The sequence below is a fragment of the Eretmochelys imbricata genome, chromosome 10 (genome assembly GCF_965152235.1).
Source record: "Eretmochelys imbricata isolate rEreImb1 chromosome 10, rEreImb1.hap1, whole genome shotgun sequence".
In the NCBI taxonomy this organism is placed as follows: Eukaryota; Metazoa; Chordata; order Testudines; family Cheloniidae; genus Eretmochelys; species Eretmochelys imbricata.
In genome coordinates, this window is record NC_135581.1 from 31,288,691 (window position 1) to 31,300,633 (window position 11,943).

Sequence of the window (11,943 nt, forward strand, 5' to 3'; positions counted from 1 at the left end):
GATTTTATTAATGTATCCCTGCTGTTAATCTGGCATTTAAACGGTGTGTGTTGCAGACTTTTCGGCTGTACCGTGAGTACAAGGATGACATTCTTGTGAAGGCTTTCCTAGAATGTCAGAAGAGAAGTTTGGTCAATCGCCGTCGGGTTAACCATACCCTGGGTCCAAAGAAAAGCCGGGCTTTGCCCTTTGTGCCTATGTCATATCAACTATCACAAAGCTACTACAGGTAAATGTCCAGCAAAGTCTGCTGTACTGTATAGAGCTAACGCAGTAATATCTCCAAACATGCTTTGAATAGAGGATAAAATATATAACTCTGTTACTTAACAAGGAATAGAAACAATGAGGAACTAGAAGCTAGGGACCAGATTCTCTGTTATGGCTAAAGAGCACACAGCAGGAGTTGAGGGTGTAAAGGTGGTTTAAATGTGCGGCTTCAGCTAGTCCCCAGGCTAGGTTAGAATAGCTGAAATGGCAGCTGGGGGATCATCAGAGAATTGTAGGGAACCAAGCCTGTTTTCTTCCAGCCACGCCCCTTATGCTGGAAACTGCACTGAGGAGAGGATAGCATAACAGCTGTTAGGAAAATGGAGGGTTTTTCTTTGCACTGGGATGCTTTGCTACAGCCTGGAACATAGACTGTTGCATTTCCTTTTGGGATTTTTTGCAGTTTTTTGGGGATTTCTGCCCAGTAGTACAAACCCTGTATATCTTCATTCAATTGTTTTTGTGTCCAGAGTCTTCACATGGCGGTTTCCTAGTACAGTTTGTACAGAATCCTTCCAGTTCCTAGAGAAGCTCAAGGAAGCTGGAAAATCAGACGAACCAGATAGCTTTTCATTCAAGGATCAAGAAGCCAAAGATTCAGCAGGAATGCTAGCTTTTCCTATGGATGGCCCCGGGGGTCATTGTGTAGCAATTCTTTCCCTGTTCTCCCTGGGCCTTATTTCTGTGGATGTGAGGATCCCAGACCAAATAATCGTGGTGGACAGCACTATGGTGGAGAATGAAGTCATCAAAAGGTAAACACTAATGCTCTTATCCAAATAAGGGCTGTGTATAACTTGCTGAATGAAATTGACAACAGACATGGGAATATTCTGCTCTGCGTTTCAGCACATACTTCCCAATGGCAATCTTGGATGTTTTCAGGGACCATCCTGAAGATTTAACAGCACTTGTTAGTCTTTCATCTGAGCATTGGCATGTGTTAACTTCCTCATTATTCTGAAAGAACATACCTATGGTGAAGATAGAATTGCCAAAGACTTCATCACTGTTTTCAGAGATAATCAGGGCAGCATAGCCTAGCTGTGTCAATTGCACATGCTCATCGCCATTGTACCAACCTAACCATTTCAGGGAATTACTATGAATTGGTGTTTTTGTTATGTTTTCTATGTGGGTTTCAGCTCTGCTGGACTCATGTTATGATTTGTGGGAAAGAAATTGCCTGCATGATATTTACCCTGTGCACTTGCTATGGCTCCAAATGATGGGACACCTAAGAAGTAATGCCCGTTGTCACCTCACTGTTCTGAGAAGACCAGGCAGGTGATGGAAAGGAGAGATCTGCCATTAAGTGTTGCTAATCAAATCATTAATATACAGCATAAATCCAGGAATATAATCAAATACCTTGAACATGGGATACAAAGACATACTGTGAAGGAACTAGGGAGTGATGAACACAATGGAAACCAGATACAGATCTAGCCCTCTATGGGAGGAGGCCTCTCAAAGCTCCATAATGTAGCTGATGAAATGACCATGTAGCCTGACTGTTCAGTAGTTGGAGCTGATGCATTGGGATTGTTTTTAAAGAATTTACAGATTAAAAATTCACAGAAAGGGGAGTTCCCTCTTCCAAGCTTTCTTGCAGTTCCTTTTTTACTGTCTGGTTCTAAGCATTTCATTCAGCAGACTACTATGAACAGCTCTACAGAAAAGCAGTCCTCTATGGGCTGTATTTTGAGAATGACTAACATGTTGGAGTGTGGAGCAGAATGTGATCTTTCTTGGTGTTATGTGGTTATGTAATGAAAGACCTTATTGCAATACATATATTTGACTGGGTCAGCAACCTCATTTCTGAATTTCCTGATTGTGGTTAAAATCATAGTTGGAATGTTGCATTACTGTAGTGTTGTGTGTTCATCATTATCAATCCTTTTAATTGATTTAGCTTAAATGAAATAAACTATTGGAAAAAAGTCTTTTTTTTGGAAGAAAGTGGCAAAAGATTAACAGTACATTTCCTGCAGTTTGGGAAAAGATGGTCTTGAGGATGACTATGATGAAGATGATGACTTGGATGAGAGCTCTGGAAACAAACGGAGAATAGAGATAAAAGCTCGTCAAGCATCTCATACCAATTACTTACTCATGAGAGGCTACTATGCTCCAGGAATCGTCAGCACACGCAATCTGAACCCCAACGACAATATCGTGGTTAATTCTTGCCAAGTGAAAGTCAAGCTGAGATGTGCCCCAATGCCAGGGAGGCTCAGTACCTCAGGTTAGTTTCTGTATGTGTGTAAACAAGTAAAACAAATTGGAATGGATGTCATTCTGCGTTTGCAAACTCAGGGGAATGGAGGCAGTGTTTTAATGCAGTCTCCTAGCAGGATCATCTTCTTTCATACTTACCAAATATCTGATTCTTCCTGTATTCTCATACTACTTATTGGGCTGTTTCATTCTGTTTCATTCAACTCTAACGTGGTTTTATTAATGCAGCTCGCTTTGATCAGCTTCCTTGGTAACTTAGCTCCTTGTGTGCATCCCACTTTGTGGGCGGTCATTAATCCAAACATGCCTGCTACTTGGTGAACCTATCAGTCCCTTTTCTAATTTTAAAACCGCTTTTCTGTTACCTCCAAGTTTCCTCTTCTGTAAGGAGACTGAGCCAATCTCCTTGAAAAGCTCTTTGGGGCAGGGACTCTTGCTTATTTTGTATTTTATACAGTACCTAACACAATGGCGCCTGATCTGGCTGTGGTCTTTAGACACTGCTGCAATATAAATGTTAATAATATTCAGAACTCTGGGTTCTAAAAGCTGCATCCAAGATCAGGGCCCCTTGTTCTCAGTGCTGCACAAACACCGAACAGGAGACCACCTGAATAGGGAAGACAGACGAAGAGTGGGAGAAAGGGAATATTTATCTCCATTTTACCGACAGGGAACTGAGGCAGAGTGTGCAGTTTTTCCCACAGTCGCACAGGGAGTCAGGGAATCTGGATTCAGTTCTCAGCTCTGCCAGAGTGCTGGTCCAGTGCCTTAACCACAAGAGTGGTGGTGGTCTTTGCTCAAGACAGATGTATCCAGGAAGGATTTCTTGGTTTGTAATGGAAGGCCCGCTGCTGTCCCTGCCTATGCTATTCACATCTGTCACAACAGGAATCTGAAAACCCCGGTTCCTGAAGTCCTGTTACCATACAATCTCTGTATGGGTCAGTCAGGTTGCCAGTTCATTGCAGTACTTTGCCGTTCCTCTTGTACACCTGACTTTGGCCAACAAAGGAGAGCAGGTGTTACATCATAGTGCCCCACAGGGCAAAGTGTAAAGGCTGTCTGTAAACACCAGAAAAAGGAAGGTGGGAGCAAAGAATCAACTAAGAATGGTGTCATATCTGTCCTTCCCCCGCCCCCAGCATCCTGGACCAGAAAAGTCACTTTTGAAAAGAATGTTAGTTTGGAGCTAACTGATACAGAGCTTCTCATTAAGGCAAAAACCACTCAGAGATGTACACCCTCTCTATACCCAGTTTTTCTGGTGTCTTCATGGTGGTGTAATCTTCTGTTCCATGTTCTTTATCCGACTTGGCCAATAGCTTTCTACTCTGCATTGGCATCTGTCACTCATTTCTACCAAAGGAGTCGCTTCTCCAGAGTCTGTCTTTTTGCCTCAGGCTCTCCAGTTGTGATTTTACTGACCTTCTCTAAAGACATAGCAGAACACTCTTAAATCTGTTCATTTACAGGATTTCCTAAGTGACCCAGAGCTAGAGAGAGAGAGAGACTGCAAGAGTCCAGTCTCCCCTTCACTGATATTTCGTACTGGCTTGAGGTTAGAGCCTTTGTAAGCCAACTTGATGGTTCCTTTTCTGCAGCCCATTTCATACACAAGTGTGGGGGCATATAGAAGAAAGGAATTTGCAGTGGTGAATGTGGAACATAGACTCTTAAATTAAAAATATAGCTCCAACAGTTGTCAGAGGAGCCTGGAAAGATTTTTGATCCTTCTGTCATCCAATGTATGGTAACATTGTACAGGAAGATTCTGTCTTCATCAAGACTAATACACTCATTCTGTTTACTTTGCAGTTCCTTCTGTGGTTGATAACATGGCTGTAGGGATCTCCTGCCTCCCTGATGCTTTTACCAGGCTGCTAAAAGTCCAGGAAGCCACTTATGATGTAGATCAGTTTGTCCTCCAGTGTACAGAGTGTTATGGGTATAGCTCCAAAGATGTGTCTGCTGTCCTAGAGATCCGTAATGCCATTGAGGCATCCTCTTCCTTCGGGATTGACAAGGCAGAGCTGGGCAAACAGTTCCACTGCTATGAAGAAGCTGACACCGAATGCACCAGGTGTTTACAGCAGTATATTCAGGTTGGTTTACATCTCCATCACCAATATATATGTGAACTCCATAGCACTCTTTTTGAATAGGAAGGACATATAATCCATATGAAACAAATGAGAACAGAATTACTTCCTCTACGTGATAAATTTAGTAATGAGATTCCCAATCAACAACCAATGGTCATCTCACCTCATACATCCTGTGTTTGTCTTTCTGAAGACCAGAAAATATGGTGGCACTAAATGAAAAAGTTGGATGAGTGACTACACTCACCCAGCGCACCGTGGTCCGTCTCTAAAGTGCACAGGAATATTTCAATATCTTTGCTGTAGTTTCAGAGGAGATTAAGCAAGGGAACTATTCCCTTTTTTAAATCTATAGGACAGGAGAGTTGAAAAGGGACTGAGAGTTTGGCAAGGCACTCTTGCAACTGGTTACAATAATGCGAATTCCAGGAAGTTTTGAATGTTTCATCATACTGGTATTCCACAGCGCTACCTAAAGATAAAACTTGTTTCTTTTTCAGGACCTCCTCAAGATGGAACAGGTGTTAGAAGTGGGAGGGAACACTGTACGACTGGTTGCAATGACATTTGCCAAACCCTGGCTGTTGTATTCAGTGTGTCTGAAGAATAAAGGTGGTGGTGCTGATCTGCAGGGCAAAAACTCCGTCACTCATTTGGATTTGCAACAGAACTCTCAGCAGCCAGAGCCAAAGCAAGGGGTGGAGTCTTCAAGGGAGGAGGGACAGCCTGGAAAAGTCTTAAGTCCTGTTGACAGTGATGAAGGACCCTCAAGGAAAAGATTCAAGACTCAACATGGTGGGCTTCAAGATGGCACCGAAGTCCATCAGGACATAAAGAGCTGTTCAGAAGGAGCAACTGAAGCAGTCCCTGATGCAAGTTTAACTGAGCCCACGCAGGTGAAAGGGGTGTTAGTTGCACATGAAGAAATGGGTCCTTTCAAAGGGCAGACAGGACACTATGTGCAACACCCTGTGCACGGACCAGAATCTGTCACTGAAAAAGATAAAGAGCAAGATAAAGCCAATTCTGAAGAACAAGAGACTGCAGTAGATGACAGTGTTGCAGCTAATGAGGAAGAAAGGCAGATGCCTAGCTTTGAACATACAGCCAGAGATACAGCTTTGAACATGTCACTTGATGATGCATCTCACCCACAGGAAATTTCTGAAGTCTGTAAAGGTGCATAGGAGTTTTATTCATATGGGATATAGACTAGTTCTCAAGCTATAAGCTTATACCTGTAAATTCACTAGCCCCAAACCTCATAACTTTGTGCTATAGCAGGAAACAGACATCTCTCTTACTGCTTTTTCATTAACAGTGAATAGTGATTTGTGGCAGTTAAAAAAAAAAAAAACTATGTCCTTTTTTTTTTCTGGTGCTCATTACATGTTTTCTGATCTTTCTTCAGACAATTCTTTGACAGATCTACCCCAGGCAGTACGGGAAAGGTACGTAAAGAGAAGTAGAACCATTAAATAATAAGCATATCGTGCTTAGACATGCAATCATTTAGAAAATAATATAATGTATCATATAATACAATATATTAGCAAAATAACAATTACAAAAACAGATGTGGAAAGTGCACACTTGGCGCTAGTTTAGATGTGTCTCCAATTCCTTGGTGAACCCAGAGTGCATGGAAGGACTCTGGAGACTAGGACTTGCTGTCCTACCTCGTCCTCTTGTTACCTCAGACTCCTTGCCCCTCAGCATGGCCATTCCAAATGTCTCTGGGGCACGGGCACTTCTGAAAGTCCCCAACATATTATAAACACTAGAAGGAACAGAAATAATCCTCTCCACCCTACACTCAAATAAACTTAATGCTCATTAGGCCCTGCTTCCCAAGTGAGGGTCTAGGGAATAGAACAATATCGGAGTGGTAGATTCCAGTCAAGAACCTGGCCGTCACCTCCAAGATGTTAAATCAGGGGACTCAGTGCCTCGGCTGATTTCTGCTGTTGACATGCAACGCAGAGAGAGGGGTCTTGTGTAGCCTTGTAGCTCATTAAAGAGCTGTTTTCTTGAATTGGACTGATGAGCAGAGTGAAAGCCAGCATCGTTTTTGGGCACGGATGTAAAGTGCACCCTATGACACATTCTGGCCCCATGGTTTCGGCAGCAGATCCAGGTATATCAGAAATGCAGGTTGTATTGAATTAAAAATTATATGAAATGAGCAGTCCGATCAGGTAGGCTTCCTGCTGGGTTTTTATTAGTTGGTTTATTTGTTACTACTCCCATAATCTTTAATGTGCCACAGAGTTTTGTATTGTCAGCACAACTTCATTGCAGAAATGGTGAGGGGTGAGGCAGTTGGGACTGTTGGTATCTGGGAAGGTGTGTGCGCTGGGGAAGGGACACATCTTTCTTTGCCCTTTTCAGCCTGATTTAGAGGTGGCTGCGTATGTTTGGGGATGAGGGACTTGCTTTTTTCTCTGCCCCAGTAACTCTTGACAGTAACCGTATCTCCCACTGCCCTTGTCCCAGTATTTGCTGGTGCATCCAGCAGAAATAGACAAGCACGTTAGCTGCACACTTCTGCTTCAATGATTGGTATTGAGATGGTTTATGTTAACAGGCTAGCTGCCTTTCCCAACTAGTCAGGGAGCACTCTGACTGAGCTGCTGCTCATGCATGTCCTAAGCATTCCCACTGGTGCTGTGCAGAAACCATGATATGGAATTAAAGCCTCTTGCTGAAAACAGACATTCCCTACCCCCTGCAATGTGGTGGGAGGAGTCCTAAGGTAGTGTTTCCATCCAACTTTAATAGGGCACGCAGCACACACATTTATTTACTCAGTTCAGCTCTGGGTCAAACCACCATGGAAGCTGAATAGAAACTAGCACCAGTCTCCACACCCACTGCCAGATTAAAAACACTGTCACTCGCCAGCAAACTGGCCATCACTAGGATGCTTTGTTGTGACAAACTCACTCCCAGATCACTCTCAAGGGGGTATGCCTAGCAAGCAATACTTCTGACCGTGGGACTCTGGTAGCTGGATGGAACATTTATTTCAGGAGAGCCCTGCAGGGACTTAGGACAGTGATCTGCAGCCCAGTGTGTTTGCACAGACTCACAGAAGGTGCCATTATTTTTGCTTCTGATGTGGGTGCTTTGCTAGTGTAGGGAGAGGGAAGAGACACCTCTATATAGCAAGCAATTTGCATTTTTCATTTTTAAAACTGCAACTGACAAAGTGGAACTTGCTGTCCCTCTGCAGGGCCTGTGAGAATGTCTGTTTCATTGGGAGGCCATGGCGAATCGTGGACGGGAATCTGAATAAACCTGTGTGTAAGGGAATGATGGAAGCTGTGCTCTATCACATCATGACAAAGCCCGGCATAACAGAAAACACCTTGCTGCAACATTATGTGGGGGTTCTTCAGCCTGTTTCTGTCCTGGAGATACTACAGGTACATTTGTTATCAGATGTTGAACATTATCCTATTTCAGCCTTTGTTTAGTGTGACTGTCCCACTGGAGTGATACCAAAGGGTCTCACGTGTCCACGCCACAGTAACAGACTCCCTTGTTGGGAGTCCCAGGAGAGAAGCCAACAACTGTGACTGGACCGTGGAGACTGAGTTCCCTTCTCATTCCTTGAACAGGTTCATCTGGGCCAAGCCTGGGGCGTGCTGGCTGGTGGGGTTGATAGGAAGTGTGCCCTACCGTGCCTGGTCTTTGAATTCTTGTGGTGCTTGGTAGCAACTGCACAACTAGGATTGCCTTCTAAAATGGGCCTGTTGGCCTGAAATGTCAAGCATGGCCTGGGTTGGAACCTCCAGTGGCCAGAACTGCTGCTTCGTCAGGGGACGGGAGCCACAGGAGTTCCGCGCAATCCTTTGAAGCATTCTGGTGACCCAGTTTGGGTCCCGACCCATGGGTTGAGAAACCTTGATCTAGACAACATCCAAAATCAACTCCCTCTGACAAGAAGGCCAAACATGTAGGCTTGTTGGGAAGGAAGATCTTCACATCCACTTGCTTTCTATTCAGAATAGCAAACTATCCTGTCCTATTGGCTAAGTATGACTATCTGAACTATTCCAAGATCACAAACTGTAGAAAAGCTGCCACAGCAAGACAGAAATCAGTTCCAGGCTCTTACTGAGGAAGGCAAACTGATCGCCAGAACCGCATTTCAATCAGCAGTTGATGCAACAGACATCTATCAAAAAAGCCTTTAGTAAGCCTTTTGATACTATCTCACACTACCTTCTCATAAAAAAACTAGAGAAATATAGCCTAGACCAGAGGTTCTCAAACTGTGGTCTGCGGATAGTTCCCTCTTAGGTGCGGGCCTGGGTGGCAGCACATGAGAGAATGAAGGGCTGCCCAGCTAATTAGTGGAGCCGTGCACCCTGGAGAAGAGGGGTGGGAAAATAGGGGGTAAGTGGGAGGGGGCAGTGGGGTGAGAAGAGGGGGTGGGGGAATTTGGGATGTGCAGGGCTGCAGTGACAAGAGAAAGAGGCAACTTTCCCCAGCTCCAGGGCTGCGTCTGCCGGGGAGAGATGGCCCTCCTTCCCAGCCCCAGCTCTGTGTCTGCTGTGGCGGGGGAGAGAGGGAGAGACCCCCCTCCTTCAAAGCCCCAGCTTGGGGGCTGCTGCACCAGGGGAGAGAGGGCACATCCATTGAATTAGAAAGGTAAGACTAGTGATATTAAAATATGAGTTGTGTGCTTTTCTTTGTAGAACAAAAACATGTTTATTAAGGGGTTTTTTTATAGAGCGCTTTTATCCAAAGCACTTTACACTAGTTAGCTAACGGTACAAACAACATTTGGAAAGATCATTAAGTGGTCCGCCGAGACCCTCAGCAATTTTCAAGTGGTCCACGAAAAAAAAAGTTTGAGAACCACTGGCCTAGACAAACCTATTACAAGGTGAGTGTACAATTGGCTGGCTGGGGATCTAGAGTTCCAACCTGGAGAGGTAGCAAGCACTTTGGAGGAAAGGATTAGAATTCAACATGATCTCGAAAAACTGGAGAAATGGTCTGAAGTAAATAGGATGAAGTTCAATAAGGACAAATGTAAAGTACTCCACTTAGAAAGGAATAATCAACTGCATAAATACAAAATAGGACATGACTGCCTAGGAAGGAGTACTGCAGAAGGAGTTACAGCAGATCACAAACTAAATATGAGTTGTCAATGTAATACTGTTGCAAAAAAAGTGAACATCATTCTGGGATGTATTAGCAGGAGTGTTGTAAGCAAGAAACCAGAAGTAATTCTTCCACTCAGCACTGATAAGGCCTCAATTTGAATACTGTGTCTAGTTCTGGGCACCACACTTCAGGAAAGATGTGGACAAATTGGAGAAAGTCCAGAGGAGAGCAATAAAAATTATTAAAGGTCTAGCAAACATGACCTATGATGAAAGATTGAAAAAACTGGATTTGTTTAGCCTGGAGAAGACTGAGGGGGGGATATAAGTCTTCATGTAAATCATTGTTATAAAGAGGAGCATGACCACTGAGGACAAGACAAGAAGTAATGGGCTTAAATTGCAGAAAGATTTAGGGAGATATAGGTTGGACATTAGGAAAAACTTCCTAACTGTAAGGGTAGTCCAGCACTGGAACAGATTACCGAGGGAGGTTGTAGAATCTGTCATTGGAGGTTTTTAAAACAGGTTAGACAAACACCTGTCGGGGATGGTCTAGATAATCCTGCCTCAATGCAGAGGACTAGATGACCTCTTGAGGTCCCTTCCAGTGCTACATTTTTATGATTCTGTGACTTATGGAATTGACTTAACTCTAATTTGGTGCGAGCTATAGTGGTGTAAGAGCCACAGGGAGGCATCACCATTTTATATATCTACACTATTTAGCCCTTCAAATGCTATCCCAAGCTATACTGTCCACTCCTGAAATGTGTCTGGTTACTCCACTGCTCCAGGGTCACCTGACTGGATGTTCCCCTTCAGTTTAAATGCCAGTTAGACCCTTGACTATCTGCATTTGCAATTTGCTTTTGTTGCAAGTTCAAGGATCCTGAAGCCATTGCCACAACTATGCCTCAGGCTTGCCCAGAATGCACAGAGCCTAGCAGTGTCAGTCAGCTCCCTGGAATAGCCACCCAGAGTGCAACATGCTTTTATCAATATACTTCTGCATTGTGGGGACACAATGATTCATGAGCAGAGTAGCTTAAACTGGTGCATGTCCTCAGCAGTGTCGGCTCACATTATTGGTTTAGTTATATTGCTGTAATCTATAGCAGTGCCACTTTCTTGTGGCTGTTCACTTCTATTTTTTTAATTCTCTGAAGCATCTGGAGAAACAGTCTATGAAGCATGTCACACAGAATAGTCTTACTGGTGTTCCTGGGTTTTAGCATTACTATGTAACTTCTTAAGCTAAAACATGTCAACTTTTCAACAGGGTCTGGAAACCCTTGGCTGCATCAGAAGATTCTGCATGAAAAAGCCCTCGGTAATATCTCTCTTCTCTCGGCCTGCTCCTGAAGAAGAGCTAACCGACTCCAAACTGAGTGAGACTCCAACAATATTTTATGAGCCCACCATAGACTGTACTCTGAGAATGGGCAGAGTGTTCCCATACGAAGGCAACTGGAATAAATGGGTGCAGATGATCCATTTATAAGAGATGGCATGGTGCATCATGCTTGTCCAGCCTGCATTGGTGAATGCCAATGAAGGAGAAACTTCTGGTGTGTCCTATAACTTGTGCTGTGCCTGTCATTTTGTCATGTTTTGTTAAATAAATTTAGTTTCTTATTGGGAATTACTTCAGGCCCATTGTAAAGCAAACATTAAGCTTGTATGGTTGTATAGGATAACAGTCTTCAAACAATGACAGCACCTCCTAGAGGAGGGAAACTGCATCATCTTTGGACATGGTTTTGTATCCAAACTGCTGTACCTTGATTTGATTTCTCAAATTCACATCAGAAGCTGTAGTGTTTTACATGATCAAAGATCTCTTCACCCAAAAGGCTCTTGCCTGGTTAACATGACTGTCAGATTCTACTTAGTGCAAGATGCAAATGAAGTAAGGTTATTCCATAGAATATAAGGCAGGTTGAGATTGTTATAATTCGGGCTGACCACAGGTCATAGAATTTCATTTAGTGATTCCTATATCAAGCCTTTTTCAACAGACTTTTGAGTAAAGTAGAGCAGATCTTAGAGACCCAACCTGGGTGTCTCTCCCAGTAGTTAACTACCCTTGCTGTTTTAATTACATCTCCAGTTTGAACTCTACTGACTTCCAGCCATTGGATCGTGTTCTGACTTTGTCAGCAGATTGAAGAGCCCTTTACTATCAGAAATCTCTCGCA

The 11,943-nt window shown here is 43.6% G+C and overlaps 1 protein-coding gene across 2 annotated transcripts in view; it reads left to right on the forward strand.

The window, feature by feature from the left end:
• GTF3C1 (general transcription factor IIIC subunit 1) overlaps window positions 1–11,387 on the forward strand; it is an 81,248-nt gene extending 69,861 nt beyond the window's left edge. For both annotated transcript variants that reach the window (XM_077827689.1, XM_077827690.1), the window contains 8 exons: window positions 57–229; window positions 741–1,025; window positions 2,268–2,521; window positions 4,333–4,619; window positions 5,120–5,798; window positions 6,031–6,070; window positions 7,855–8,047; window positions 11,025–11,387. In XM_077827689.1, coding sequence (XP_077683815.1) covers window positions 57–229; window positions 741–1,025; window positions 2,268–2,521; window positions 4,333–4,619; window positions 5,120–5,798; window positions 6,031–6,070; window positions 7,855–8,047; window positions 11,025–11,246 — 2,133 coding nt within the window. In that variant the 3' untranslated portion in view covers window positions 11,247–11,387. The remainder of the gene's footprint in view (window positions 1–56; window positions 230–740; window positions 1,026–2,267; window positions 2,522–4,332; window positions 4,620–5,119; window positions 5,799–6,030; window positions 6,071–7,854; window positions 8,048–11,024) is intronic.
• Window positions 11,388–11,943: the final 556 nt, after the last annotated feature.